We start from the raw sequence: 27,422 nt of genomic DNA, 5'->3' as shown, positions 1-27,422 counted from the left end.
AGCCCAAAATGTTAATATGCCAAGGCTGAAAAACCTGTTTAGAGTGTTTAAGAGAACATGATTTTCCCTGTAATCAGCACCAGTACATAAAAAACTGATTATCCAACTACAGATTAAAAAAAAAAAAAAGGTCGTAAAATGTTATTAAATGCCCAAGAGATTCTCCCAGATTACCTCCCTCACCTAATTTACGACTGAATAATAATATTCACAGGTGCAGTCAGATAAAATCGTATAAACTAAGACAACAAAGTGGCCATTATCAGGTTTATCTGTTGCTTAAATGCACGTTTTTCGTTAGGGTATTTCAGACACACTAAGCATACTGAAAACATTTTAATCTGCAGCTAATATGCCACATAACTAATACAAACATCAGTCTATTACGATATATTATTTATAGTTATACCTTGTAGGAGAGCCAATACCCAAGACTTCTAACACTCCAAGTACTCCTGCATTTTTATTAAGTGCTTAAAAAATGTTTTCTTAGTAAACTCTCTAACGCTCCAAAATGTCAGTGCCAACTTAGCACTCAGATTTCATAAGGAACAAAGATAGGAGAGGATTTAATAAGATGACTATTAAGTCTCTTAGGGGCTATAAGAGCCACAAAACAGATTCCTGAGCAGGATTCCCTTTCCTTAATTTTTCTAATACGGTAAGATGGCAAAAAGTGTTTCAACCTGCATGCCAATTCCCATCTATTACAGAGGCTGATTAAAATGCTATGTTAAGAAGGATTCTGGGGCCGGCCCGGTGGCGCACTGGATAGTGCGCCGCTTGGGAAGCGCGGCGGCGCTCCCGCCCGAGGGTTCGGATCCCACATACAGACCGGTTCCCGCTCACTGGCTGAGCGAGGCGCGGGAGCAACACCGAGGGTTGCGATCCCGTTGCCGGTCCCCTGTCCGGTACGGGGGCAACACTGAGGGTTGCGATCCGTTGCCGGACACGGAAAAAGACAAAAGACAAAAAAAAAAAAAAAAAATTAAGAAGGATTCTGAAGTCAAATCTGGGTTCAGTGGGAAAAAGTGCTGTGTAAATATTCACCGAAGCCATGCACTGCCATGACATGTACCTATCACAGATTCGAGAGGAAGAAGTGCTGTACGCCTGATTCATAATTACCTTTCCTATGATGCGAATACTGTTCCTTTAAAGTTCTACAAATGTGCTATTAATACGTTAAAAAGTAAGTAAGAGTCCTGACAATACACATACATATACTCCACATTGAATGTCCCTCCTTTCATCATTCAGCAAAAGTTTAGGACCATATTTGATATCTCTTCCCATCGACTCACCCAAGGCATTTACCTGGTTTCTGGGTGTGATGCCACACACTGCAGTAACGCCAGAGCATTGCAAACTCTATTAGACTGGTGTGCTGTCAAGGTGGGTGGGTTGATAGATGGATAAATATTTACAATTTCCTAAAAAATGGAAATTAGCACCAGATGAACAAGGAATAACTAATTATAAAATTAATTCCCATGGTACTAAAGCAAAAAAAAAAAAAAAAAAAGAAAGAAAGAAAAACCTCTTAATTTATAAAAACCTCTTAATTCCACATATACTGCAAGAACTGAACCATCAAAGAGGAAATAGAAATAAACAATGCCCCTATCTTTTCATTACAGACTTATTTGACTAAGACTAACTACCTAAGACATTTCTACACATTTCTCTAGGAAGATTTTTATGGAGGCAATTGTGGTCATCTATAGTTCCTCTATTTCCCGCAATTATTGATGCTTTCACTTGAGGGATCCTTATTTTTTATAATCCTTCCTTTTGTCAGCATCTTGCTTTAAGTTATAGTAATGAGATCACTGGCCAGAAAGTGTTAGTAAGTCAACCACAGTGCCTCATAAAGAAGTTTGAATTTGGATAGGTAGGAACTGCAAAAAGGGGGAGATAAGAACATGGGTCTATGAATGGAATATGTACAAACAGCAGTAAAAATATGTACTCTCTGTCAAAGTAATGATTTGCTGAATATACAATTCCATTTATTTTAATTGTAAAACGTTTACATACAAAATGTTCCTGTAATAAAGATTGGTTTCTTGGCTACATGCAATAGAGATGGAATGTGAATTTACTTAACAGATTTGAAAAGTTAATCTAATTATTAGGAATTTTGGGAGATAGTTTAAAGGATGATCATTCTACTACCTTGGTATTTTGGGATTATATCGTATCAGTTTATTTCCCACCAATGACCATTCTGGTCTGAACCAAATTTTGGTTATTTTTTCTTTAATGCACAAGTGTACCCACCTTTACTCCCACTGCTATTATATCGTTATCTTAACGTTTTCTTTCCCCAGAATATACCTTTCAGTCCTTATACCTTACTTTCCACCTTCTTCCCCCTGTCATGTAGATTTACCTTGTAGAACTCCTAAAGCTGTGTTTCTCAAAGGGTAGTTCTTAGACCATCTGCATCAGAATCACCTGGGGGTGGGGAAGTGCTTGTTAAAATACACATTTAAGGGCCGGCCCGGTGGCGCACTGGATAGTGCGCCGCTTGGGAAGCGCGGCGGCGCTCCCGCCCGAGGGTTCGGATCCCACATGCAGACCGGTTCCCGCTCACTGGCTGAGCGAGGCGCGGGAGCAATGCCGAGGGTTGCGATCCCGTTGCCGGTCCCCGGTCCGGTACGGGGGCAACACTGAGGGTTGCGATCCGTTGCCGGACACGGAAAAAGACAAAAGACAAAAAAAAAAAAAAAACACATTTTAGGGACTACCTCAGACTGACTAAATTGAATCTCTCGGTAGGATCCAAGAATCTGCTTTTTAACAAACACCTTAGACTTCTCTAAAATAGGTCCTTATAAACGCTAATGTTTAAAGAATCCTCCTAAGTTTTCAAAATTATTTGGGCAAAGGAAGAGAGACACACAAGTGTGATGAACAGAACTGAACTGCCACTCATGGATATATACCCACCTGTAAAAGTGCTGCAATAGTACCAAATGAATGCCACAGCATGGGTGCAAGATCAGGAACAGATTCTCGCTTCTTACTTAGCTCCAGCAAAGCATTTTCCCTTGTCTCAGGACTGGACAACTCGTTGATCCACTGATAGATCTTTTCTCTATCCACTTGAGCCAGTGCAGTTGGCACAGGCTTCAGGTGAAAACAAGAGTAAACATGAGTTTATTAGACTCAAACCAAGCCTTATTCTGCAAGAGTGCTTTAGAGGGAATATATTTTTCATAAATACTAGTGGAGCTTTTCTGCATATACACATTTGATATAAACTAATTCAACCTCTTTGGCAGTTATCAGTGAAAACCTAAAATACACAAACCCTTAAATAATTCCAGGTTTAGGAATTTATCCCGTAGGTACACTTAGGCTGTACTGAAGACATATCAGGATGTTTACTGTTGCACTGTTTTGAAAGCAGAAAACTAACAAATATCTATCAATAAGGGACTGGTTAAATATGTATTGGTACATCTTTATAATGAAATACTATGTAGTCCTTTAAAAGAGTTAGTTCTGTATGTACTGATACTAAACAAAACTCAACAAAAAAGGGGTACAGAACAGCATATGTAATATGCTTCCATTAACGTATGCATATATATCCTTATATATTTACATTCAACTTTTCCAGAAGGACACATAAGAAACTGTTAATAGTGGTTAACTCTAAGGTTGGGGATCTATATGAGAGACTTATTTTTCACTGTACATAATGAACCCTCTGCATAGTTTAAACCTTTTTCTTTTTTAACCATATGCCTATAATAGTTTTTGAGAGAGAAAAAAATTTACACCCTCCCCACTTGTTACTGGTTCCTCCCCAGTAATTCTGACATCCCCCTCCATAGAGCAGAAAACCTACATAATTTGGAAAACCTATCTCTCCTAATGATTCTTATATATACTCTACCTCCACCCCTTTGAGAACCATTCATTACTTACTCATGTAGGAACTATACGAACAGATTTATAGAACATGTTTTCATTACTATGCTAAAGAACCACAATATTCCCTTCAAATTCAGGCATTTCTATACTTCTCCACACTTGTCAAATAACCTTGTGACCTTGTTCAAGTTCCTTAATAATTCTTACCTGGAAAATAAGAAGGTAGACTAGAAAAATGATTACAATTGCTACCACTAAGCTCTAAACTTCTAACAAATTCATGGTGATTTCTATTCCTTATGCCCAATATTTTCTCATGTAATTCCCCCAAACTATGAGAAATAAAAGGGTAGGTAGATTAAAAAAAAAAAAAAAAAAAAGGTATCTACACTTGCAGATGAGATCACTAAAGCTCAGAGGAATTAACCTGCTCAATTTACCTGGGTATGAAGTTGCATATTCCAATGCTTTTTTGAACTGTATTACATAGATTCTTATAGTACTTTAACCCACTACACCTTACTTAGTGTGATAGAATGATGACCTACCCATTGCACAGATGGAAAGACAGGAAGAAAAAGAACTGCTTTTGTTGAAGCACAGAATGAAGTATAAAAAAAGGGGAGGTAGATAAAAAAAAAAAAAAAAAAAAAGGTATCTACACTTGCAGATGAGATCACTAAAGCTCAGAGGAATTAACCTGCTCAATTTACCTGGGTATGAAGTTGCATATTCCAATGCTTTTTTGAACTGTATTACATAGATTCTTATAGTACTTTAACCCACTACACCTTACTTAGTGTGATAGAATGATGACCTACCCATTGCACAGATGGAAAGACAGGAAGAAAAAGAACTGCTTTTGTTGAAGCACAGAATGAAGTATAATGTGGACTTTGAGGTGGACTCAAATTTATTCTACCCAGCCTAAATAATGGCCTTCTATAAATGGAAGCTTGATTATAAGCTTTTAGTTTGATGTTAATCGTTTCTCTTGCCTGACAGAATGAACCACAACATGTTCTGCTAAATGGACTGAAATACCATGCAGCTTAAGCCTTCTTTAAGTGCCTTACAGCAATCTCCTGAAAGCTGTTTTGTAACTCCCATCGGTGATACGCCTCAAGGAATCATAAGCTCTTAAAACAACAGATAGAAAAGAGTAGCTTTTTTTCTCTCCCTTCCAACAGCAACAGCAGTATTGTCCAAGCACTTGCCCTTTCTATGCTGCTACAGATAGGCCTTCAACTTAAAAACTATTTTTAGAAACGTATTTCCTACCAGAAGATAGGGTATGTGTTTATTCAGAGTGTTACATCACCTTAAAAGCTCAGTGGAAACATGAGCTAAAATTTTAGCTTTATATCTTCTGCCCACAATCTCTTGGACTATTTCACAATCCAGTAACTAAAAGGGGCCCCACAGATAATGCTCTAGCAATATGGTATCTTTCCTGATTAGTCAGTACCCATCCCAGTCAACTCTCCCCAAAGTCTTGTCATATAGACACCACCATCAGCAAATTCTATCACCCACACCAGAGCCAGTCTGTGAATTGTATTCAGCACCCCATATCCCATCCTGCCCTAGTAGCCACACCATGACTACTGAACACACATCCTATCTCCAGATATTCCCTTTCTAAAGCTGCTCTAATGTCAGAAGAGGAGATAGTGCCCCTGGCAGTTGTGCTGACACTCTGGAAGGCCAATGCCTGGTGACTACTTGGTTCCTAAGGCCATGGCTACCTGCTGCCACCTCATGATCCAACTTATGAGACTACTTGTGGGAGCTGCAGTCTCCATGGGACTTTGGTCCTAAGAGAGTTAGAACCATGTCAGGTGGGTAGTAATGTGGCCTTCATAGGCACTAGGCTTGGTGCTCTGGGTTGTGCAGCCAATCCAGCAACAGGTGGGCAGTTTGGTGCCAGGATATATCTGGGATAGGGATCCTCCTCATCATCCCTGTTGAATTTCATCCCAAATTTAATAGCAGCAGCCAATTGAATACCCAACAGTAATGGGATAAATACAATTATTTTAAAAATAAAAATAGGAGCTAACACATGTAGTGCTTACTGTTAACACTGTCCTAAATCATCACCCTCATTTTATAGATCAGAAAACTGATGCAGAGAAGTTATTTAAAACTTAAATGGCAAGCCACAAATTGAACCCAGGCAGTCTGGCAACAGAGCCCATACTCTCAACTGCTTTGCTAATGCTGCTTCTCATCTGCCTGAAAGATTAGATTGGATCTAAAGATGACTTTCTTTTTTTTTGCAAGCCCCACCCCCTCCTAAAGATGACTTTCTAATAAAAATATTCCTTTGAGCTAGACAATAGAGATAGTTAATGCATGAAAATCTCAGACAAAAATTAAAATGTTATTACTATTAGTTCAACAGAATCTAAAAGAACACTTGGTACCATGAATAATATCGTTGACGTTAAGAAAAATTCTCTACTTATTGAGATAAAAAAGCACTTAATAAGCATCACTTTAATGGGAAGGTCAGTAAAATAGTCTGACATATTTCCCTATGTCAAGACAAGGGCATAATTTAGCTAGTGAGAGCCACGGGGACACACACACACACACACACAAATGCACAAACATCAACAAGCAATTTTATAACATACACTTAGGAATTTAGTTAAGGGAAAATATCTTTACATTTTGAGTTGTATTGACTTATACATTAGTTTATATTACCAGATAATTGGTAAAATATTTTGGACATCATCCCTAAATAAACACCAAAGCACAAATCTAGTATCTCAGTAGACCTTGACAGTAATAAAAAGTCAAAGTGTGTCTTACTCTCCTTCTGAACCCCAAGAGTTATTTAGGCACACCTTTCTCAAAAACAGAAGAATCTGAAAACTGATGTCTTCCTAAAAGGGTGGGAAGTGAAAGGGGGAGGGTGAGCAAGGGAAGACAGGGAACTGTGTTGAACTTAAAAAAAAACAAACAAAAAAACACGGTTTCACTTAATAATCACAAAGTGGTTATTACCCTCATTTCAACTGATGAAGCTATGGGTAGACAAAAGTTGGCAGATTTCATCCTCATCCCACTCTCTACTTCTAAAGTTTCCTAGTTCAGATGCAACAACTTTTTAAAGTTTTAATTTAATAATACATTTCTGAGGTTGTGGCTGATACGGAACTCAATTTAGTAGCACACACTGCCCAATGGCACGTAATCAGATTTACCTATGACTTCCCTACTGGAGATTACGTAACTTAAAAATGTTAACAATAATAGCAGGATACTAACCACAAGAATGGAGGTTAACATTTTTTGAGGCCCAGACCCTTTAAGAATCAAATGAAAACAACGGATCTTTTCCTCAGAAAAATATACAATTGCAAAACCACAAAAATCTACACTTAATTTTAGGGAACTCTACACTCCCTGCAATGCAATGGACTCAGGATTAAGAATCTGTTTCTCAAATTTAAAGAATAGGAAAGACCTCAATTTACAAGTAAATGCATAAGTACATAAATGGAATGCACCCTGGACTGGGAGCTTGAAGTGATTTCAAAATCCAGTTTTGTCATTTCAAGAATTGTGTGACCTAGGATGAGTCATTTAATCTTCCAAGCCTCAATTTTATTATTATTAAAGTGAGGGAACTATGTTAAATAATTACCAATCTCAGTCAGCTCCAAAAACCTTATTTAGTTCTTACTTGTGAGACTAAAACGTTCTTCTAAAAAAAAATTCTATTGAGGTGTAATTTGCATACAATAAAAGTGCACCCATTTTAAGTCTACATTTTAATGAATTTCAACAAATGTGTACACCCAAATAACTATCAGAAAAACCAGGATATAGATCACTCCCATTATCCCTGCAAAAGATTTTTTGTTTTTTTTTAAAAAAGATGACCGGTAAGGGGATCTTAACCCTTGACTTGGTGTTGTCAGCACCATGCTCTTCCAAGTGAGCTAACTGGCCATCCCTATATAGGGATCCGAACCCACGGCCTTGGTGTTATCAGCACCACACTCTCCCAAGCAAGCCACAGCCGGCCCTCCTGCAAAAGTTCTTTAATGACACTTTCAGTAAAAACCACACCCCAGGCAACCATGGATGTTTTTTGCTGCTATCGATTAGGTCTGCCTTTTCTAGAAATTAATAGATGGTAACATTTATTAAGCATACTACGTGTCAGGCACTTTGGATTACCTCACCTTATTCTCAAAATTCTAAGAGGAAACAGGTTAATGGGGGTCTAATATGCTCAAGGTAACAGCAAGTGTATGTCAGAATTAGATGTTAACTCCAGTCTTTTTTTTTTTTTTTTTTAAAAAGATGACCGGTAAGGGGATCTTAACCCTTGACTTGGTGTTGTCAGCACCATGCTCTTCCAAGTGAGCTAACTGGCCATCCCTATATAGGGATCCGAACCCACGGCCTTGGTGTTATCAGCACCACACTCTCCCAAGCAAGCCACAGCCGGCCCTCCTGCAAAAGTTCTTTAATGACACTTTCAGTAAAAACCACACCCCAGGCAACCATGGATGTTTTTTGCTGCTATCGATTAGGTCTGCCTTTTCTAGAAATTAATAGATGGTAACATTTATTAAGCATACTACGTGTCAGGCACTTTGGATTACCTCACCTTATTCTCAAAATTCTAAGAGGAAACAGGTTAATGGGGGTCTAATATGCTCAAGGTAACAGCAAGTGTATGTCAGAATTAGATGTTAACTCCAGTCTTTTTTTTTTTTTTTTTTAAAAAGATGACCGGTAAGGGGATCTCAACCCTTGGCTTGGTGTTGTCAACACCACGCTCAGCCAGTGAGCAAACCGGCCATCCCTATATAGGATCCGAACCCGTGGCCTTGGTGTTATCAGCACCGCACTCTACCGAGTGAGCCACGGGCCGGCCCTAACTCTAGTCTACTTCTCTATAGAATCGAGTCCTACTTGGTCTACAGGATTGAAATCACAAATATTCCTCCAACTCGAAGAAATTATTTTTTAAGAATTCAACAGAACTTAAGTTTAATAGTGTTAAGCCATAGCTCATTAACAATTTGATCTGGATAAACAGTGAATTCAATTACATACTCAGATATATAAAACCATTTATAAGAAGTCTGATTTAGACTATTACCTATCATCCTCCACACTTAACTTCTAAGATTAGAAAAGGGGTCTAGCATACATTACCATATATTATTAATTACAACCTGCTAAAGCCAACAGTCCTTTCCTTTTAACAGATGTGTTAAAAAAATCAATGCTTATATTATCAAACTTTGGATGGGAACTGTTCCCTCCTTTTCTGTTTAATGGTTTGTAAATGGAAAATGTATTTCAAGTAACACTTTTTTTCTTTCAACAAAGCTCAGCACAGGCAAAACATTTATCAAAGTGAGTCACCAAACTCCAAGTGTCACAAACACAGGGTACTGACAGTTGGCCTTCTACCTCTGAAAGATCTTAACACGTGAAAAGTAGAAAGATATTTAGGAGTTATTCTATATTAAACACACTCACATTTATCCGTAAACGAAAAGAAAATTATTTCTCTCTCCCTCTGACTAAATTAAAAAAATTGATGTAGATGGTTTTCTTAAACAGAAAATAGCCAAATTATCAATATAACTTTATGTGCAAGGGTTAAAATATCTGTTTGTTTTCTTACCAATGAATATGTGACAGTGAATAAAGATATGAATGGGATTAGACTGAAACAGAAATTATTTTTCCAAGTCTGGAGGTGGCTCAACACATGGTTTTGAGTGTCAACATAATGATATTTCAAGAAAATGCACTTTCTAAATAGTGCTGAAAGTATTAAATTAGCTTAATTCCTAATTAAGGAAGAATGTTTTTTGTTTTTTTCAAAATAACTTCTTAAAAATGGAAATGAACAAGCAAAGAGAAGTTAGGCAATTTGTTTAAAGTTTCAACAGGAGACTCGAGCGGAGACAGTCGATTACATCCTTTAGAGTGTGCAGTGTTCCTTTTACTTGCCAAAGAGGAGGGCACTTGTAAAGACATCACAGCTTCAACAAAAAGATATGAAATGATTAATGATGTTGCTGATTAGGTGGAGAGTGAGAAAGACTGCTGGAATTGCCAGTGGAAATCAGTGGGGAATTTAAAAAAAAAAAAAGCCTATCTAATTCATCTCCTAAAGGCCTACCTTTGGCTGTTTCATTAGTATAACATCCACTACAAAAGACCTATGGCATGTGAAGATTTGCAGTTTTATTAATCTGAAGCAACCTCCATGGTCCATAACAAAATGATATGATACTTTATTAAGGCAGGAATTAGAGTCCCAAGGATGAAGTCTGGGAGCAAGTCATTTAACCAGTGAGTGAACCCAGACAACCACTGAGCACTTTGTTTTTCTTATTTAACCTTAAGAATAATCCTGTGTGGTTTTGCCATCCCTATTTAATAGAGGACAGAAAAAAGAAAATTATATTCTATGGTGGCAGTAATGAAGAAGTTAGAATGTATTCTGTAAAAAATGACAAGAGCCTACTGCACTATACATTTTCAGCACAATAAAATACTACTCAAGTCGAAATATAAGATACTTCCCAAACTGTCTCAATTTCTCCCTCTAGTGAATAACATCTTGCATTTGCATGTATCACATTCTTCTTGATAGTACTTTCTATCTCTCTAGGTGAAGTGATGATTTGCCTACTATTTTAAAAAAGAGATATATAAAGGTACACACATAAATACAAATTTTCGTTATTAGGCAAAAAGTAAGCATCTTCTGAAGAGGCTTGGATCATTGTGGGCACTGTTGCATGTATTATTAACTCTTCCTATTAATTTCTAGTAAATGACACACATCATTACTGTCCTTTTACCCATATCATAATAATATTGGGCCGGCCCGTGGATCACTTGGGAGAGTGTGGTGCTGATAACACCAAGGCCACGGGTTCGGATTCCTATATAAGGATGGCCGGTTGGCTCACTTGGGAGAGTGTGGTGCTGACAGCACCAAGTTGAGGGTTAAGATCCCTTTACCGGTCATCTTTGAAAAAAAAAAAGAATAATACAAGCAGTTTGATCTAATGGAAGGCATGAAGGATTGAGAAAGAGGTATTTCAACTTTCTATGTTTTAGACTCTTTCCTCACTAATCAAATATTCTAATGATGAGCAGCCCAAATAAACTTGCCAGAGCTGCTGTGTGGCCCAAATGACATAACAAATAAAAGTTCATCTAAAAGTACAAATTTTTAAGTTAATGAAAGGCATTGTAAACTTAATAGAAGCAACATGTACTTAGTACTTACTATAAGTAATATACCAGAATTTCAATGGCTTTTCAAAAAGATGCATTAGGGAGCAACTGAAAATAAAAGCAATTGAATAGATACAGAATCTGGGGAAGCACAGGGAAAAGAGTGGCTTGGTATAAATGGTACAGTACAAATATTGAGAAGACACAATCAGATTTTAAGAGATGGACGAGCCAACCTTAGAAAAATTTCCCTTGTTTAACCTGCCTCTTCCCTACCAACAGCAACCTCATCTTCCAACTTGCTTCTTCCCAAATTACATGTATAATTTAGGAGAAGAAAACAAAAAAACTAGGCAAATTGCAATCATAATTGCAATATAATTGAGAGATATAAAAATTAGGGTTTACAGAACTACCTTGAGTAGGGTGGTCAGTCAGGGATGGCCACTGAGGCAGATTTTAGGCAGAGACCTGAGGGAAGTTGAGCCAGTTCTGTTCACATGGGTATGGGTGTGTGTGTGTGTGTGTGTGTGTGTGTAAGAAGGGCATTCCTGTGTATGTAAGTGGAGAAGGACAAGAAGGGTGTGTGTGTGTGTGTGTGTGTGTGTGTAAGAAGGGAATTCCTGTGTATGTAAGTGGAGAGGGACAATAAGGGCGTGTGTGTGTGTGTGTGTGTGTGTGTAAGAAGGGCATTCCTGTGTATGTAAGTGGAGAGGGACAAGAAGGGCGTGTGTGTGCGTGTGTGTGTAAGAAGGGCATTCCTGTGTATGTAAGTGGAGAGGGATAAGAAGGGCATTTCAGGCATACAGACCAGAAAGCGCACCTTGGAGGGGAAAGTGCATGTAGAAGGGTTAGAAAGGAGGCCAGTGTATCTGGAGCTTAACGGGCAAGTGACTTATAGGTCGCTGTAAACGTAGGTAAGGACCACATCATACAGGGCCTTGTAGGTCATGGCAGAGAGTCCAGACTTTACCTAAATGCAATGGTAAGCTATAGGATTACTTCAGACAGGTGAATTACACGATCTCTTCTTATTAAAATATCACGCTGGTAAAAGGAGACATGCGAGAAGGGTTTTTAACGCAGAGAACCGTAAGTCAGATGCAATATTTATGCCTCAGGTTTTCCATATATAAAGCAAGTGGTTTGAGCTAGAAGTCATTTCCTTCCCGCTGCTATGTGCCTAGGCGGTAAGTTCCGAGAGCACGGGACACGTCAGACTGGCCACGGAATTCCCCTCATCCACGCCGGCGCCCACCACACAACTGGCGCCCTGAAACTGCTGGTCAGCGCAATGAATCAATGAATGGCCTGCCAGGGCCGCGAGGGAGGCGCTACCGGCGCGGGACCAGGCCCCGGCTCAAGAAAAAGAACGCGATGTGGCGCGCGGGAGGCCGCGAGAGGCGTCCGGCAAGGAAAGTGGGGGCCGGCTCCACCACAGCCAAGGCGCGGCAAGGACCCGGGCGGAAGGAGCAGGACTTGGACCAGTCACAGGGAGCTAGGAGAGCAGGCCGAAACGCTGGCCGAGGAGGGATTCCGGGTCCGTGTCGGGTGGCCCAGTCACTCACCGCAGCCGTCGCCAGGCTGTGCATGTTGGGAGCGGCCGCCGCTCTCCTTCCTCCGCCGGACGCACCAGACTCGCGTCTCCGTTTCAGCGCCTCTGCCGCCGAAGACGATGAGCCTCCGAAGCCGCCATCCGCCTCCGGCTCGCTCCGCCCCCTTCGCAGCACTCTGACCTCTCACCCCGACCCCGCCCACACAACCTCTTCCCGTCTCCTGGCCCTCGTCCTGGTTAACACTCCCGGAGTATGTCTTTTGTCCCTTAAGATTCAGGACCGAAAGGACTTCCGGGATCTACTAGTCCCTATCTCTCCGACATCTAACAGGTACACCCAGAGAGGGGCGTGAACTTTGACCCTCCTCCGGAGACCAGTGAAGGGCGGGAAAAGCTGGGCAGTCCCGGGAGGACAAGTATCGCGCATGCCCGACTGGGATGAGTAGGAGGGAAACCGTGGGAGGTCGAAATTGGGTGAAGAGGAAAGTGCGCATGCGTACTATAGTCACGGCAGGGGCGTGGCTGCCTGGGTTAGGCCTCGCTTGGTGCTGGGCGGGGCGAGGGCGTAGAGGGGGTGGAGTTAGCGTATTGCGCGCACGCGCCTGGGCTGGTCGCGTCGAGTGTGCGTGCGTGCGTGTTTGCGTGTGGTTGCAGTTCCCGCCATCAGCCGCTCTCCCTGACTTGGGGGAGTGAGCGGCCTCTGTCCCTTGAGCTCGGTGTCCCTTCCTTCTTTACACCCAGCTTCTCGCCCTCCGCGCGGACTCTGCTTCCGGCAGGCCTGTCCGGGGACTCCAGGCAATCAGGCACAGGTAAGGCGGGCCCAGGTAGCTTCTCAATTGAGCCGTTTCATCTAGCCACACTCCCTCCTGTGCGGTCCGCCCACTCGGCGTTCACTCCTCGGGAGTTCGCCCCGCTGCTGCTCAGCAGGTCCCCAGCCCTTCGACGCTCCCCCAGCCTCATAGGTACTCCACTTGAGTTCAGCCCCCCAACCCCCGGCTTTCCCTCTCCTTTAACTTGGTGTTTACTGTTACTTGCTCCCTCCGCAGCCCGAACCTGGCCCCTTTTCTCTGGGGCTGTCGTCGTCCGCCGCTTGCTCCTTAACAAGGCCTGCTGTCTCTTCAGGTGACTTCCGTTGACTTACATTCATCAGGCCTTGGACGTGACAGTCATTCTCTTGACCATTCTTCACTTTCTTCTTCCTTCTAACCCTCAGTAAAAGGCATGAATTGTATTCTTGTTGTGCATTTGGTTGCTCCCCATCTCTAGCCATCAGATCAGGTTGTCAGGTTAACTTATTTTAATCATGATCCATGAAAGGAAATAATTGATGGTAAGGTTCTCTGTTCCGGAGAGGTGGTGTTTTGGTAAACCTCTCAAAATTTTAGCTCTGTGTAAATGCCTTTTTTGGGGTGGCTAACTGGAAGAGATACCGAAGAGTCAGTCGAGTAGACAGTTGGATATACTAGGTTGGAGAACAGAGGAATTAAAAGACAATACGAATCTTTCCGTGAAGTTTTTGAAGTACCCTCGTAGTTATAGGTATGTATATCATCAGCCATGTTGATAGTAGTTGGAGCTATGAATGTGGATGAAATCGTCTAAAGAGAGTATAGTGCTAGAAAAGAAGGCGACCTATGATGGAGCATTGAGAGATACTTGTTTAATAACTGGATAGTGGAGGTTGAGCCTTGCAAGAGATGAAAGAAGTCATCAAGTGTTTCATTCTGCTAAAAGGTAAAATTGAAAGAGGACTGAAAGGAGCCGGCCTGTGGCTCACTCGGGAGAGTGCGGTGCTGATAACACCAAGGCCCCGGGTTCGGATCCCATATAGGGATGGCCGGTTCGCTCACTGGCTGAGCGTGGTGCTGACAACACCAAGTCAAGGGTTAAGATCCCCTTACCGGTCATCTTTAAAAAAAAAAAAAAAAAAAAAAAACAGAAAGAGGACTGAAAGACCCAGTGACATAAAAGTAATCAGTTGTGTTAGAGATGTTTGATGAACTGAAATGAATATTTGTGTTCAGTCCTAGGTTCTCTTCTTTTACTCTTCTATTCCTCCCGAAGTTTTTTTTTTTTTTTTGTCCTTTTTGAGACCAGCGCACCAGTCATCCCTATATAGGATCCGAACCCGAGTGCGCCACGGGCTCGGCCCGCTCCTCCTGAAGTTTTAAATCTCAGCTATATACAGTACTGATGACTTAAGAATTTTTATTTCCAGCCTATTCCCTTTGTTTTCAGCTCCATATCTAAATAGCTAGCAGTCTGCTTGACATCTCAACTTGATTTTTTTCTTAGAAATTTCAGATGTAACATGTCTAAAACCAAAGTCTTGATCTTTCTCTTCAGACCCAAATTCTTTCTCCTCCAGTGTCCCATTTCATTAGATAGCATATCCATTTGTCCAGTTATACAGGCTAGAAACTTGAAAGGCATTCTTGATTTGTCCCTTATCCCATGTATCCATATCCTAAGTTCTATCTGCTACTTCCAATATATGTCTTGAATCAATTTCTATACATCCTCACTATCAGTTTTCTAGTTCAAGCCACAGTCCTTTTTCACCTGGATTGATCTCTGTGGCTCCTAGTATTCTTATCTTTAAAATGGGAGTAATAAGAGTTTTCACCCTATTGGATTGTTACGAGAATTAAATGAGATGACCGTGATAAGCACAGGGCATGCAGTAAATGACCAGTAAGCAATTATTATTGTAATTGTTATTATAAGCTGAACAACTTCAATACTGACTTTCATTTCTCAATAATTTGTTGAATGAATAAGTAAACTGTAACTTGCTGTAGGAATTGTGCCTTTTGGTTTTTTTTTTTTTTTTTCTCCTAAAGATGACCGGTAAGAAGATATTAGCACTTGACTTGGTGTTGTCAGTACCACTCTCTCCCAAGTGAGCCATGGGCCTGCCCTTCCGGTAAGAAGATATTAGCACTTGACTTGGTGTTGTCAGTACCACTCTCTCCCAAGTGAGCCGTGGGCCTGCCCTTCATCGTGCCTTTGGAAGCACCAGCTTACTGATATTCTTGTCATCTTATGACAAACGCTTTTCATTCTGCAGACAAATTAAAGGACACAGAAGAGAAAAACAAAGAGTTTTCCAGCTTTGGATACTTTTACCCATTTTATGTAATAAAACCAAATATATCTGGTTGCCTTGTTTTCTTCCATTCTTGCTCCTTTCCACTCTCCTCCCCAAACCCAAACAAACCACATCACTTCTCCATTCAGCAGTAACATATCATTTCTTTGCTTAAAACTCTTCAGTGAATTTCCCATTGTTAAGTGCTTATTACATTTAGGATAAAATTAAAAATCCTTACTGGGATCCACAATACTCTATAACCTGGTTTTTTGCCTGCTTCAGTAGCTTCATCTTGTACCATCCTCATCTCCCTCACTAAACTCCAGCCACACTGCTTTTAATTTCCTTAGTTATGCCAAGTTATTTTCCAAATGAGGCTTTTGTACATAGTGTTCTATTTGCCTGGATTGTTCCAGCACCACCACCCCACAATCAATTCATTCTTCAATTTTCAACTTAAGTGGTACTTTCTTGTGGAAGCTTCTCTTGATGTTCTCTACTCTCTGTCCCTAAGTCTTCAATCTTAAGTTTCATCATGCTCTGTGTTTTACTTTATATCATTTTTCAGAACTTGTAATTATTTATTTACTGATTACTTAAAGTATGTCTCCTGTAAGCTAGTGACTTTCATTTCTCAATAATTTGTTGGATGAATAAGTAAACTGGAACTTGCTGTAGGAATCATTGTGCCTTTTGGAAGCACCAGCTTACTGATATTCTTGTCATCTCATGACAAACACTTTTCATTCTGCAGACAAATTAAAGGACACATAAGAGAAAAACAAAGTTTTCCAGCTGGATACTTTTACCCATTTTATATCATAAAACCCAAGATTTTAGACTCTTCGAATTGGAGATAAGTTTTACGTAGGTCAACTTTCCTCTTTACTTTCAGTCACAACACTAATTTTATCTCCTTTGTACATTTGTTTTATGGATCTTTTTTTAGGAAAGAGCCGTTAAAAGTCACAGTAGTGATTTTTATATTTGAACAGAAGATTAAACTATGAGACCAGTGAAAGTGAGGTTTCTATAAATAGATAAAGCAGAATTCCATATTTAAGTCAGTTGTTGGTGGATGAGGAAGGAAATATTACAATTTAATAATTTTAATGTGTGTAAAATAGGATTTGTATTGGAAAATAGGAAATAAAAAAGTAGGGAGTGTGTGAATGCCAAACACAGACATTCGAATTTGTTTTCTAGGTAGTGATAAGGTATTAAAAATGTTTGGGAGGGAAGTAGCATCAATAGTAAGTATTTAGCACTTACTAAGTGCTTGTTATTTTGTTGGAGTACACAAGTTCTTCATCTGTGCATTATGCCCCTTCCTCCTTTCACTCTGCTTTAGGGAGAAAGTTAAGAAGACAACTAGTATGTACTTTAGTTGGTAAGAGGTAAAAAGAGTAGTTTTTTTAGAAAGGTTATTGTAGTGTAAAGGATTTGTTGGTGGAAAATTCTTGAGCAAATGGAGACTGGAAAATGATTGACACAATTCATCGATAAGGATGAACAGTGGTAGTTGAAAACGTGGGCTCAGGTATTAGGCATAGCTTTATCTCTTATCGAATGCATGCATGAATTACTTAATTTTTGTAAGCCTAAGTTCCTCATCTGTAAGACAGAGATAATAATAATCCCTATCCCTTAGGATTATTGTGAAAATTAAATGAAATAATGCCTTTATGGCACTTAGCACTGTGCTTAGTAAATGTTGCATAATAAATATTGGGTGATGATGGCAAAGGAATGAGTTTCTGAATCAGGAATAGTAACTATGAAAAGACTGGGTTTGGGATAGACTAGAAAGAGTTGTTAAAGCTAAGATTTCTTGCCTGAATGACGGGGCAAGGACAAAAGTTGAGATGTCTAGAAGCCTCTTAATGAGGGCATGGGCTGTATCATCTTCACATTTGTATCCCACAGTGCCTTCAAACTGGGATAGCTCAGTAGATAATTTTTTACTAAATGAACAAATGAGTTTAAAGTTGATGTTACATAGGCAGTCAGAGATGTTGGGGTAGAACTTCAGGGCTAGTTCAGGCTTAGAGAGGCCTGAATTTGAGAAGCAAACTCATGAAGTTAGTTTTGAAAGAAAAGTGAAAGCACCAAGTTAACCCACCTTTTGAAATTTGTATAGACATATCATGGAAGCTGTGCTTTAAGACCTAAGACATTATGTAACAATGTTTATAAAGTCAACAAAGGATATACTCTTTTTTACTGATTCCTTAGTTTCAAAATGTAGCAGAAATAAACAGGACACAAGTTGATCAAGATGCAGGCTCCTCCCATATTCCCTCATTTTTGCACAGTAGATATATTCCTAAAGTTCTGTTGATCATGCGTGTGTTTATGTGTGTTGTGTATCATGCTTTAAATATTTTCAGTAATGTAATTTGTGGTTTTTAAATAATCAAGGGGTTAATCTTTGTTGTATAAATGATCACTTTCTTTTTTTTCTTAAGTTTTAATTTTGTATATTGGATTCTTTTAAAAAGGCACACTTATATTTTCTTTAGCTGAGGTGATGGCTCCCGGAGAACTGGCATAGCTGCAGAATATGAGTAGTTTCCCAAGAGGAGTGCATTGCCTTTGGCACAAGGATCAGAATAAAGGTGAATTGTTTTTACATAGGGTTTTTCAGTAAAAGTCACTGAAAAGTAAGTAATGTTTTATGTTTTAGGTATGTTTTGTTTTAGAGTGTGCAATTAGCAAGAATTGACAATTTTCTGTGTTTATTTTTTAGTAATAGTTTATGCTTTAGTGTGCTTTCTCTACTACAGAATGCCTTCTGGTTCAGGATGTTTTCAAAGTAGTACCTAAAATGTGAGCATTTAAATGAATGTACAGGGTAAAGAAACATTTTTGCCAGTATTATTGTATGAACTTTCATAGAATGCTCAAAGTGGAACAGTAATTTTGATAATTGTGAAGAAATTTAGGGAAAGGGGAATCTCTTTGGACATGCTTGAAGAATAATTTACTTTAATTATCTTTTGTCTTCCTAGTATTGCTTCGATAATATAATTAGCATTACAAAGTTCAAGGAAAACTTGTCTTTGTCTTAGGTTCATAGAAAGTTTAACTGTTACTGGATCATGCTTCATACTGGAAAGAAACAGTTTTTTTCTCTTAACCAAGTAGGGCAAACCTTGATAATATGATGAATATAAAAAAGTAGATCTCGTTAATTGATTTAGTGTAAAACCACATAATGGACTGAATTGAGGCATTAATAAAAAGGTTTATTATATTAGTTCTACCAATTTTATGTCCTGCATCTTTTAGTTTTTTTTTTTTCTTAGAAGAGGCTGCTAGTAGAAATGGGTAAGAAAATGTTCAGTATCTTAAGATTTTATACAGTTAACCAAAACTGAATCAAAGGGTTTGAGAGGCATAGAGAAGTAGATAGAAAGAAAAAGTAACCAATAACATTTTTTATTTCTCATATACTTTAATGAACTTTGAAATCTTCATCTCTAAAGTTTATTAAGTAATGTCCCTTTTTTTTCTTTTTTTCTTTCTTTTTTTTTTTGGCGACTCTCCTGTACAGTGATAGACCTTGTTGTTATCAGCACCATGCTCTAAACCAACTGAGCAAACTGGCCAGTCTCCTGTCATTTTTTAATAATAAGTTTTTGCTATGTTTTGTTGTTAAGGTTAATGACTGTTACTTACTTTTGGTCTGTAAGGTAAATACTAAGATAATGGGGTTTTGTATTCCCTTTTATTTTGGCACCCTGACCGATAATAACATGTAAGGAATTTGACAAGAGGTACGACTTTTAATATTGGATTTTCTTCATTGAGCAGTGAATCCCAGTTTGGGCAAGCTTAATAATTTGTTTAATAATGTATTCTGTAACTGCATATTAATTCTATTCTTCATAAATGATTCTTCTCCCATTGAATTCTTAACAAGATATGAGGACAGCATTTTACTTAGTGGAGTTCAGATGCACGTAGAAAAATCTTAGATGTATTCAACGTGTAAGTTACATGTATGTCATATAGTATACAGCAATACTTTTGTAAGGCACATGGTGATATTTAAAATGGGATTTAGGATACCAGTATCTGCTGTTGTATATTTTAACAGCAAATTGAATAAAATTAATGTTGTTGATTTGCTCATTACGCTTGAACAGCGAGTTTCTGTTTCTTGTCTGTCAGACACTGACCTAGCGGGGTACAGAGATTGAAGAACATATTCCCTGTCTTTATATGGCAAAGTCTAGATAAAGACAAAGAAGTAAACAGACAGTTTATAATACAGTGTGATGAATACTAGAGGTTAAGTAAGCACAGAGTACAACACGAAGATAAAGAAGGATTTAAACAGTCTCAGTATGGATATGGAGGAGAAACAAGTGAAAAGTAGTTATGAAAATCTTCTTAAAGAGGCCTTGGTTTTAGGCCTTGAGCCTTGATTTTAGAGCCAGGAGAAGAAATTAAGGAGGGTTTTGGATGGGTAGAGTACATAAAAATCCTGTAGACCTGACCACAGTAAGAACTCTGTAGACATAACCGCAGTGTGCGTAAAAGTATAGTAGCATGAGAACATGGCTTTTGGGGGGAGTTATAAGTAGTTCAGATGGCTGGATTTGGGGAGCTTATTGGGAATAGAGAAGTAAGCATGGCCCGGATTATGAAGGGCCTTTATATCATTTTTATGAATTTAGATTTTATCGTGGGGACAGTGGGGAGCCATTGAATGATATTAAGAAGGAGAGAGATAGGTTTGATCTGCAGTTCATTATAATGCTATCTGAAAGGTATGTGGAAGCAGAATTGATGGGACTTTCTTCAAGGAAGAAGTCAAAGGCAACTCATATTTCTGGCATGGGAAACGGGTAGGAGAGGAACCATGTATTCTTTGCAGTGCTGAGAGGCTGAGGGGAAAAAATCTCAAGGACATATCCAAACAATGAAGCCACAAATTATTAATTGCAAAAAAAAAAAAAAGTATTACAAATACACATTGCTGGCCCAAATTTTATAGAGTTGCTAGTTTGAGCAAAATGTCATGTCTATAAACAATAATGGACTCTATTACTTTGATGGATTCATACAACCAGCAAATTATATTAATATCTAAATATGGCCACAGTAGGCACTCAAAAAAATGTGATGATATGAGTGAATAATAATTAAAAGACTTACAATGCATAACACCTTTTAACTCTTCAAAGTGTTTTTATATCTCTTCTTTTATCCCCAGTTATTTGCTGTACAGTAACTAGACGCCTCACACTAGGTGCCCCCAGGCTGTATCCTGCTGGCAGGTGGGTTTTGTTTGATTTATAGCTTTTTTTTTTTTTTTCGTGACCGGCAACGGATCGCAACCCTCAGTGTCGCGCCCGTACCGGACCGGGACCGGCAACGGGATCGCAACCCTCGGTGTTGCTCCCGCACCTTGCTCAGCCAGTGAGCGGCCGGTCTGTATGTGGGATCCAAACCCTCAGCGGGAGCGCCGCCGCGCTTCCCAAGCGGCGCACTGTAGCAGTGCGCCACCGGGCCGGCCCTTGATTTATAGCTTTAAAAAATAAATTTGAGGGACCAGCCCGGTGGCGCACTGCTATAGTGCGCCGCTTGGGAAGCGCGGCGGCGCTCCCGCTGAGGGTTCGGATCCCACATACAGACCGGCCGCTCACTGGCTGAGCGAGGCGTGGGAGCAGCACCGAGGGTTGCGATCCGTTGCCGGACACGGAAAAAGACAAAAATAAATAAATAAATAAATAAATTTGAATTCATTGCCCACCATTTAAAATGAACAGTTTTGTATAAAAGTTTGGATGTCTTCATTTTCTTGAAAAATTAGATGGTCTGGCAATGCTAGGTTTATTATTTCTACATGGTAATAATTGGCTAGATTGGGTGGCAGTTGTTCACATTTTGCCCACCTAAGTCATTTCTGCCACCTGCCTGGCCCCTATAGGCAGTTGAGTTAGTGACCTCTGTTAACATTTTATTTATTTTGAGGTCTTTGAAGAAAGAGGTATTATAGATAAGGAATAAACTCAAAATGGACACTAATTTCATTGATATTAATAGCTGCTATCTGCTAATTGCCTAATATGTGTTATCTCATTTCATTCTGCAACACTACAGCATTTGCTATTCCTGTTTTATGGTTGAGAAAACTAATGGCTAGAGAAGGTAAGTTACAAATTAGTAAGTGACAGAGCTGGCTCCAGATTTCTAGGTCTAGTATCTTTTTTCCTTTTATACTACCTTTTCTAGTTGAGCTGTTCAGGCAGAGGCAATGTTTAATGATTTTTTATTAAATTATAAGTAAGAACCCATTTAGAGGCAATGTTTTTAGAGGTTTGAAAATAGTATAAATAAAATTTGGTATAGCAATTTTAGATTGCATATTTGTGTATATAACACACACAGTATTTGATAACATTCTCTGCTATTACTGTAATTGTATTTACTTGCTGACTTTGGAAAAGCTAGTTTAAAAAGCCTTAGAAATCCCATCATTGTTGTAGGTCATTTTTAAGTATTAAAAGTTCATTCAGGAAACCTGGGTATTTTCAAAGATAAAATTGGTAAAGATTCCTTCTGGGAGTGATAATGTTAAATATAAATGGTGGGTGGTTCTTCAGAAGAGAGGGTCTTTTTTGTTTATTTATTTCCCCTAAAGATTAAACGATTTTCTCAAATACTGTAATTCTAGAGGTTGTACTAATTTGTTTATTCTTTAAAAAATAAAATTTTCTTTTTTTGTCAGCTGTCTGGTATGGGGATCCAAACCCTTGACCTTGGTGTCGTAACACCATGCTCTAACCAACTGAGCTAACCAGCCAGCCCTTAAAATTTTTATTCATTTAAATGCCCTCTTTACATATGGATGTGCTTAGGCTGTCAACTTTTAGAAGGAATTGTTTGGTGATAAACTTTGATGTTTGGGGAGGAACTCCATTCTAAGAAATGGAGTCAGATGTCTGAAATTTCTTTTTAACTTATATTTGAAATTCAAGACTCATTAGCATTAGCATTCATGAAGGAAGAAAACAATCAACACTTTAATAGTGAAGACAATCACATTGAGAATGGAATCTTATTTCCAACTGGCATGTCTTTAAGTGGCAACAATACGGTTAGAATGGTGTAAAATTCAGAATTTAGGCATTAATAGACACAGATACTAGACACATGGCAAAGAGGGGAACATGTACAGAAGAAATTAAAGGTGGTTACATTCAGTCACTGACCATCAGTGACTACTTTAGTTGTCTTTCTTACCTGTGCTGTACAACTAATTAGGGCGTTTAAGGATGCTTCATATAAGTGGTTTGTTGAAATGGAGGAAAGAACATGAGATGGTTTTTATTAAACATTCTCTTAAACTCTTATTTTAATCACTAGTAAATTGTAACTTATTATTTTTCTTCCTTAGAACCTGTCAGGTGAAGGTGTATTTTTGCTTTTTAATTTGGCTAGAAGCAACTTATTTTTAAAGAAAGTATGTCTTCTCTGAAGATAAATGGTCCTATCAGAATTCGAAGTATGCAGACTGGGATTACAAAGTGGAAAGAAGGATCTTTTGAAATTGTGGAAAAAGAGAATAAAGTCAGCCTAATAGTTCACTACAATACTGGAGGAATTCCAAGGATATTTCAGGTATTACCAAATTTTGACTTGGAATGGATCTTCAATTGGAATCCTTTAGTAAATAGCTGTTCTGTGCCATAGTAAGCATCACGGTAGCCCTCCTCCCAGATTAATATTTCTTGTTTCTTATTTTCAGGACACTAATACTTTTGTGTATGTTTTATAAATTGTTCAGCAGCATTGTTGGCAGTGTATAATAAAGAGTAGAAAGTAATTACATTATTGAAAAGAAAACTGGTGGGAGGAAGCTGAGAAGGGTCTAAGCTATTTTTAAAGCCACATTAGGATAATCTTATTTATTCTTTTTTTTTTCCTTAACATATATGATGGACTTATCACTATTTAGTGTTAGCTTTTAATAGGATTTATTAGTGTCTTCTAAAAACCAGTTTCTATTTCATAATAAATCCTGCCAAAGGTCATGGTATGGACCTTTCAAAGATGATTGTTCAAGGTCATCTTTACAGCTGTTTTCTTCTAACCTAATCTTTTGAAGGATCCTCATTTTATCACTGCAAAAAATAGTTAATTTTGTTTTCACTTCTGTACTCCTTCTCTTATGCAGCCAAGAGTTACTCATGTTGCTATAAGTTGAATTTAAGAACATAATTTCTTACATTTTTCTGCACTTTAAAATTTTGTATTTGTTAATTAGATTATATAACAGTATAATATTCATTCTAAAATATTCATTAGAGGAATAATATATAACTTTATGCTTGAGAACCTGACCTGAGACAAAATTTCAATTTGTCTCTGCTTTTGTACTGTGTAAATAAATTGCTAATGATTTTGTATATTAAAAATATTCTTAAATAAGTTAGAAGTAGTGATAGGTAATAGAAACAATAGGAATTTGTCACATGCATGGATTTAGTGGTTGCCCATCTCAACAGAAGAATGGTTTTTTTCAAACATAGACTTTTTTTTCAGTCCTTAGCCCAAGTTGGCACTGAGTAAATATTCAAATATTTAAACAAACAGATATTTAGGAGCATGGTGATTCTATCTGTGATTCCAGCATCATCTCAGTTCTAGATTAGTTTACATTCAAATTCATTTATTAACCACCTGCAGGTTACTGTTGTGAATACTATAGTAAGGGCTAAGAATTCAGAGCTGAATGAGACACTATTCCCCTCAAATGTAATAGTATCAAAATGCATTTTCAGCTGTAAAGATAGTTAAGATAATGAGGTAACAAAGAAGCAAATGGTTTGTGCTCTGAGGATTTAGAGGATAAGTGGGAATTTGTGAAACATTGGGGTAGGTGGAAGTAATTTCTATACATGGACAAACACATGCAAGTGTGAATCAACACTCAGGGAACCAGAAAGTTATTTTTAAACAAATGGATGGTAGAGAGTGAATGGCAGAAGTAGAGGCTGAAGAGCTAGGGAGGAACTAGATTTTGATGTTTTTTGTTTGTCGTAAGAGGAGCTCAGGTTCTAAGAAGCCAGTAATCTCAAATCCAGATTCCTTAGGGAGCTAGGCAGATGACTTTATTTCAAGAAATAATGGGAGAATAAGAATGACATGTAGGAGGTTATTGTGGGAGTTCAGATGAGGGATGAAAGTCCAGAACAAAGGAAAAGCCAGTGGAAGAAGCAAGAGGAGGTAAGAATAGATTTGAAGAGATTTGGAGAAGAATTAACTGATTAGGATGGGAGGTGAGAGAGAAGAGTCTGGGAGATTCCTCTTTGAGTGGATGGCAATCCCTTTCTTGTCCTCTGTAACAGGAAGCAGAGGGGAAGAATTGGGGTGTGAGGATTGGGAAAGATGAGTTGTCCTTAGGTATCAGGCATTCGGAAGGTAAAGAGGACTGGAGTTCCAACACAGGGGTGTGGACTTTGAGACAGAGAAAGAGTTAGGAGTCTTCACCATATGGGTAGTTACTGGAATTATGGGGCTAGATGGGATTTTCATTTGTTGAAGTGACCAAGTTCAAGATTATTCTCACCTTGTTAATAAACTTTCCTTCTTATATTTAACTTTATTTTTATTTTATTTATTTTTATTTTTAATAAACATCCAGTTTTATTTACAAAGCATTAAAGTTTCAGCAGGAAGTACCCAAGGCTAAGTCTCATCTTGTACAAAACTACAGAACATTTTAAAAATACAGTGGGGGGGCAGAGGGATGACAAAAGGGAATTTGAGAATATACATATTATTGTATGAAAATAGTGGTAAATTGACTGAAATAATACCTTTATGTTATGTATTTTCCTTTTGCATGCTAAGTTGCTTATTTAAATATTTTGGAGTTAAAACATCTGAAACTAGTTAGTTATTGTGTTTTACTAGATAATTTCTACTCAAGGACATGAATTTAAGATCTACTTTGAAGCTAAATATATATAATTTAAAATTTGAATATAAATTATCTGGTAAAATTGTTTTCTTTTTTTTTTTCCTAATTTTTTGTTTGTTTGTTTGTTTGTTTTTGGCAGCTGGCCATACAGGGATATCTGAACCCTTAACCTTGGTGTTGCAAGGCCACACTTTAAGTAACTGAGCTAACCAGCCAGCCCTGTTTTCTATTCTTATCCCAAAATTGACAAGGTCAATTCTCTCTAATTTAAAAAAATTATGAAATATGTTATTACTTCTTTCTCTGTGCCGTTCAGAGGATATGTCTTCAGTAGAAGTCAGCATTACAAATCTTTGTATATGCCTGCTAAGGGAAAACATTAGGAATAAGGCTACTTGATTGGCAGGAATTATTTAGATATTAAAGAAACTATAAGATTTATTAATTTAGCTTTGGAAAAATTTTATTCAAGAGAAAAAAATTACCACTTCACAGCACATATCCAAAGTCTGCGAGAGTCTAGGACATATTACTGAAACAGTTCTGGGGAGAGGTATCAGTAAGCTAATAGAGTTACAGGGATTCTTGCTCTTGATCTTTGTGATTGAATGAAAGTTAAGTGAGTCTACTTAGTTAAAAAGAAAAAAAGGTGTGTTCCTACGTAGATTGGTAAAGGTTTGTTTTGAAGTGTATTTGAGAGTTTGGAATTCTTTTGAGGATTGTAGCTTTTACATTGCAGCTGTCTAAACAATTTGCCAAATATCTTACAAGATGTGTTTAAAAGAAAGAAAGAAAAAGACACTAATCCAGTTTGGTTTCCTAAACTGATAATTTTATAACCATCCAGGTTCTGAAAATTGTTAACTCATTAGTTTTTAACCTTTGTGACTTTATAACTCTGTCTGAAAATATGGAATTCCCATCCATAAGATCAAGGGTGTTAGGATTAGTCTGTAAAATGAATTTTGATAGTATGTATTTGCATCTTCTAAAAGTTAAATCTTTAATTTAAATATATCAAGAAATGGGAACTCTTTGGTTGAAAAAAATTAAATTGCTATGGGGAAGAGTGAGAAATGTAACTTTGAAAATATAAAGTTTAGTATTCATTATACAACTTATACTTCATACTCATATGTTTTTGATGATAAGATAGTTTTCCTTTTGTCTTGGTCAGCTAAGTCATAACATTAAAAATGTGGTGCTTCGTCCCAGTGGAGCAAAACAAAGCCGCCTAATGTTAACTCTACAAGACAACAGCTTCTTGTCTATTGACAAAGTACCAAGTAAGGATGCGGAGGAAATGAGGTTGTTTCTAGATGCAGTCCATCAAAACAGACTTCAAGCAGGTGAGCACTAATTTTCCCAGGGTCTGACATTAGCAGTTTTAAAAGAATATGGGGCCAGCCCATGGCTCACTTGGGAGAGTGTGGTGCTGATTTAACACCAAGGCCACGGGGTTGGATCCCTATATAGGGATGGCCGGTTAGCTCACTTCGGAGAGTGTGGTGCTGATAACACCAAATCAAGGGTTAAGATCCCCTTACCGGTCATCTTATTAAAAAAAAAAAAGAATATGATAGACTGCAGACCAACATTCCTGATGAATATTGATGCAGAAATCCTCAATATAGTACTAGTGAGTTGAATGCAGCAGCACATTAAAAGGATTTTACACTGTGACCGAATAGGATTTATTCCTG

General features: G+C 38.2%; 2 protein-coding genes and 1 long non-coding RNA gene across 4 annotated transcripts in view; 2 read left to right on the top strand and 1 right to left on the bottom strand.

Annotated features, from left to right (window-relative positions):
• The window catches only part of RQCD1 (RCD1 required for cell differentiation1 homolog (S. pombe)), a 31,275-nt gene extending 18,164 nt beyond the window's left edge, over positions 1–13,111 (bottom strand). For both annotated transcript variants that reach the window (XM_008570746.1, XM_008570747.1), the window contains exons 1-3: positions 12,699–13,111; positions 2,956–3,135; positions 1,318–1,433 (exon numbers count right to left, since the gene is read on the bottom strand). In XM_008570746.1, coding sequence (XP_008568968.1) covers positions 1,318–1,433; positions 2,956–3,135; positions 12,699–12,722 — 320 coding nt within the window. In that variant the 5' untranslated portion in view covers positions 12,723–13,111. The remainder of the gene's footprint in view (positions 1–1,317; positions 1,434–2,955; positions 3,136–12,698) is intronic.
• Positions 13,112–13,350: 239 nt separating this feature from the next.
• LOC103588912 lies at positions 13,351–21,058 on the top strand. Its single transcript, XR_550347.1, has 3 exons — positions 13,351–13,494; positions 18,302–18,397; positions 21,004–21,058. It is a non-coding gene; the product is annotated as an uncharacterized LOC103588912 (long non-coding RNA).
• Positions 21,059–23,218: 2,160 nt separating this feature from the next.
• USP37 (ubiquitin specific peptidase 37) overlaps positions 23,219–27,422 on the top strand; it is a 106,879-nt gene continuing 102,675 nt past the window's right edge. Inside the window, exons 1-2 of the mRNA XM_008570745.1 lie at positions 23,219–23,414; positions 26,897–27,068. Coding sequence (XP_008568967.1) covers positions 23,259–23,414; positions 26,897–27,068 — 328 coding nt within the window. The 5' untranslated portion in view covers positions 23,219–23,258. The remainder of the gene's footprint in view (positions 23,415–26,896; positions 27,069–27,422) is intronic.

The sequence above is a fragment of the Galeopterus variegatus genome, unplaced genomic scaffold (assembly GCF_000696425.1).
Source record: "Galeopterus variegatus unplaced genomic scaffold, G_variegatus-3.0.2 Scaffold626, whole genome shotgun sequence".
NCBI classification, from domain to species: Eukaryota; Metazoa; Chordata; class Mammalia; order Dermoptera; family Cynocephalidae; genus Galeopterus; species Galeopterus variegatus.
The sequence above is the reverse complement of the archived record's forward strand: the minus strand, read 5'-3'. Positions and strand labels throughout refer to the sequence as shown.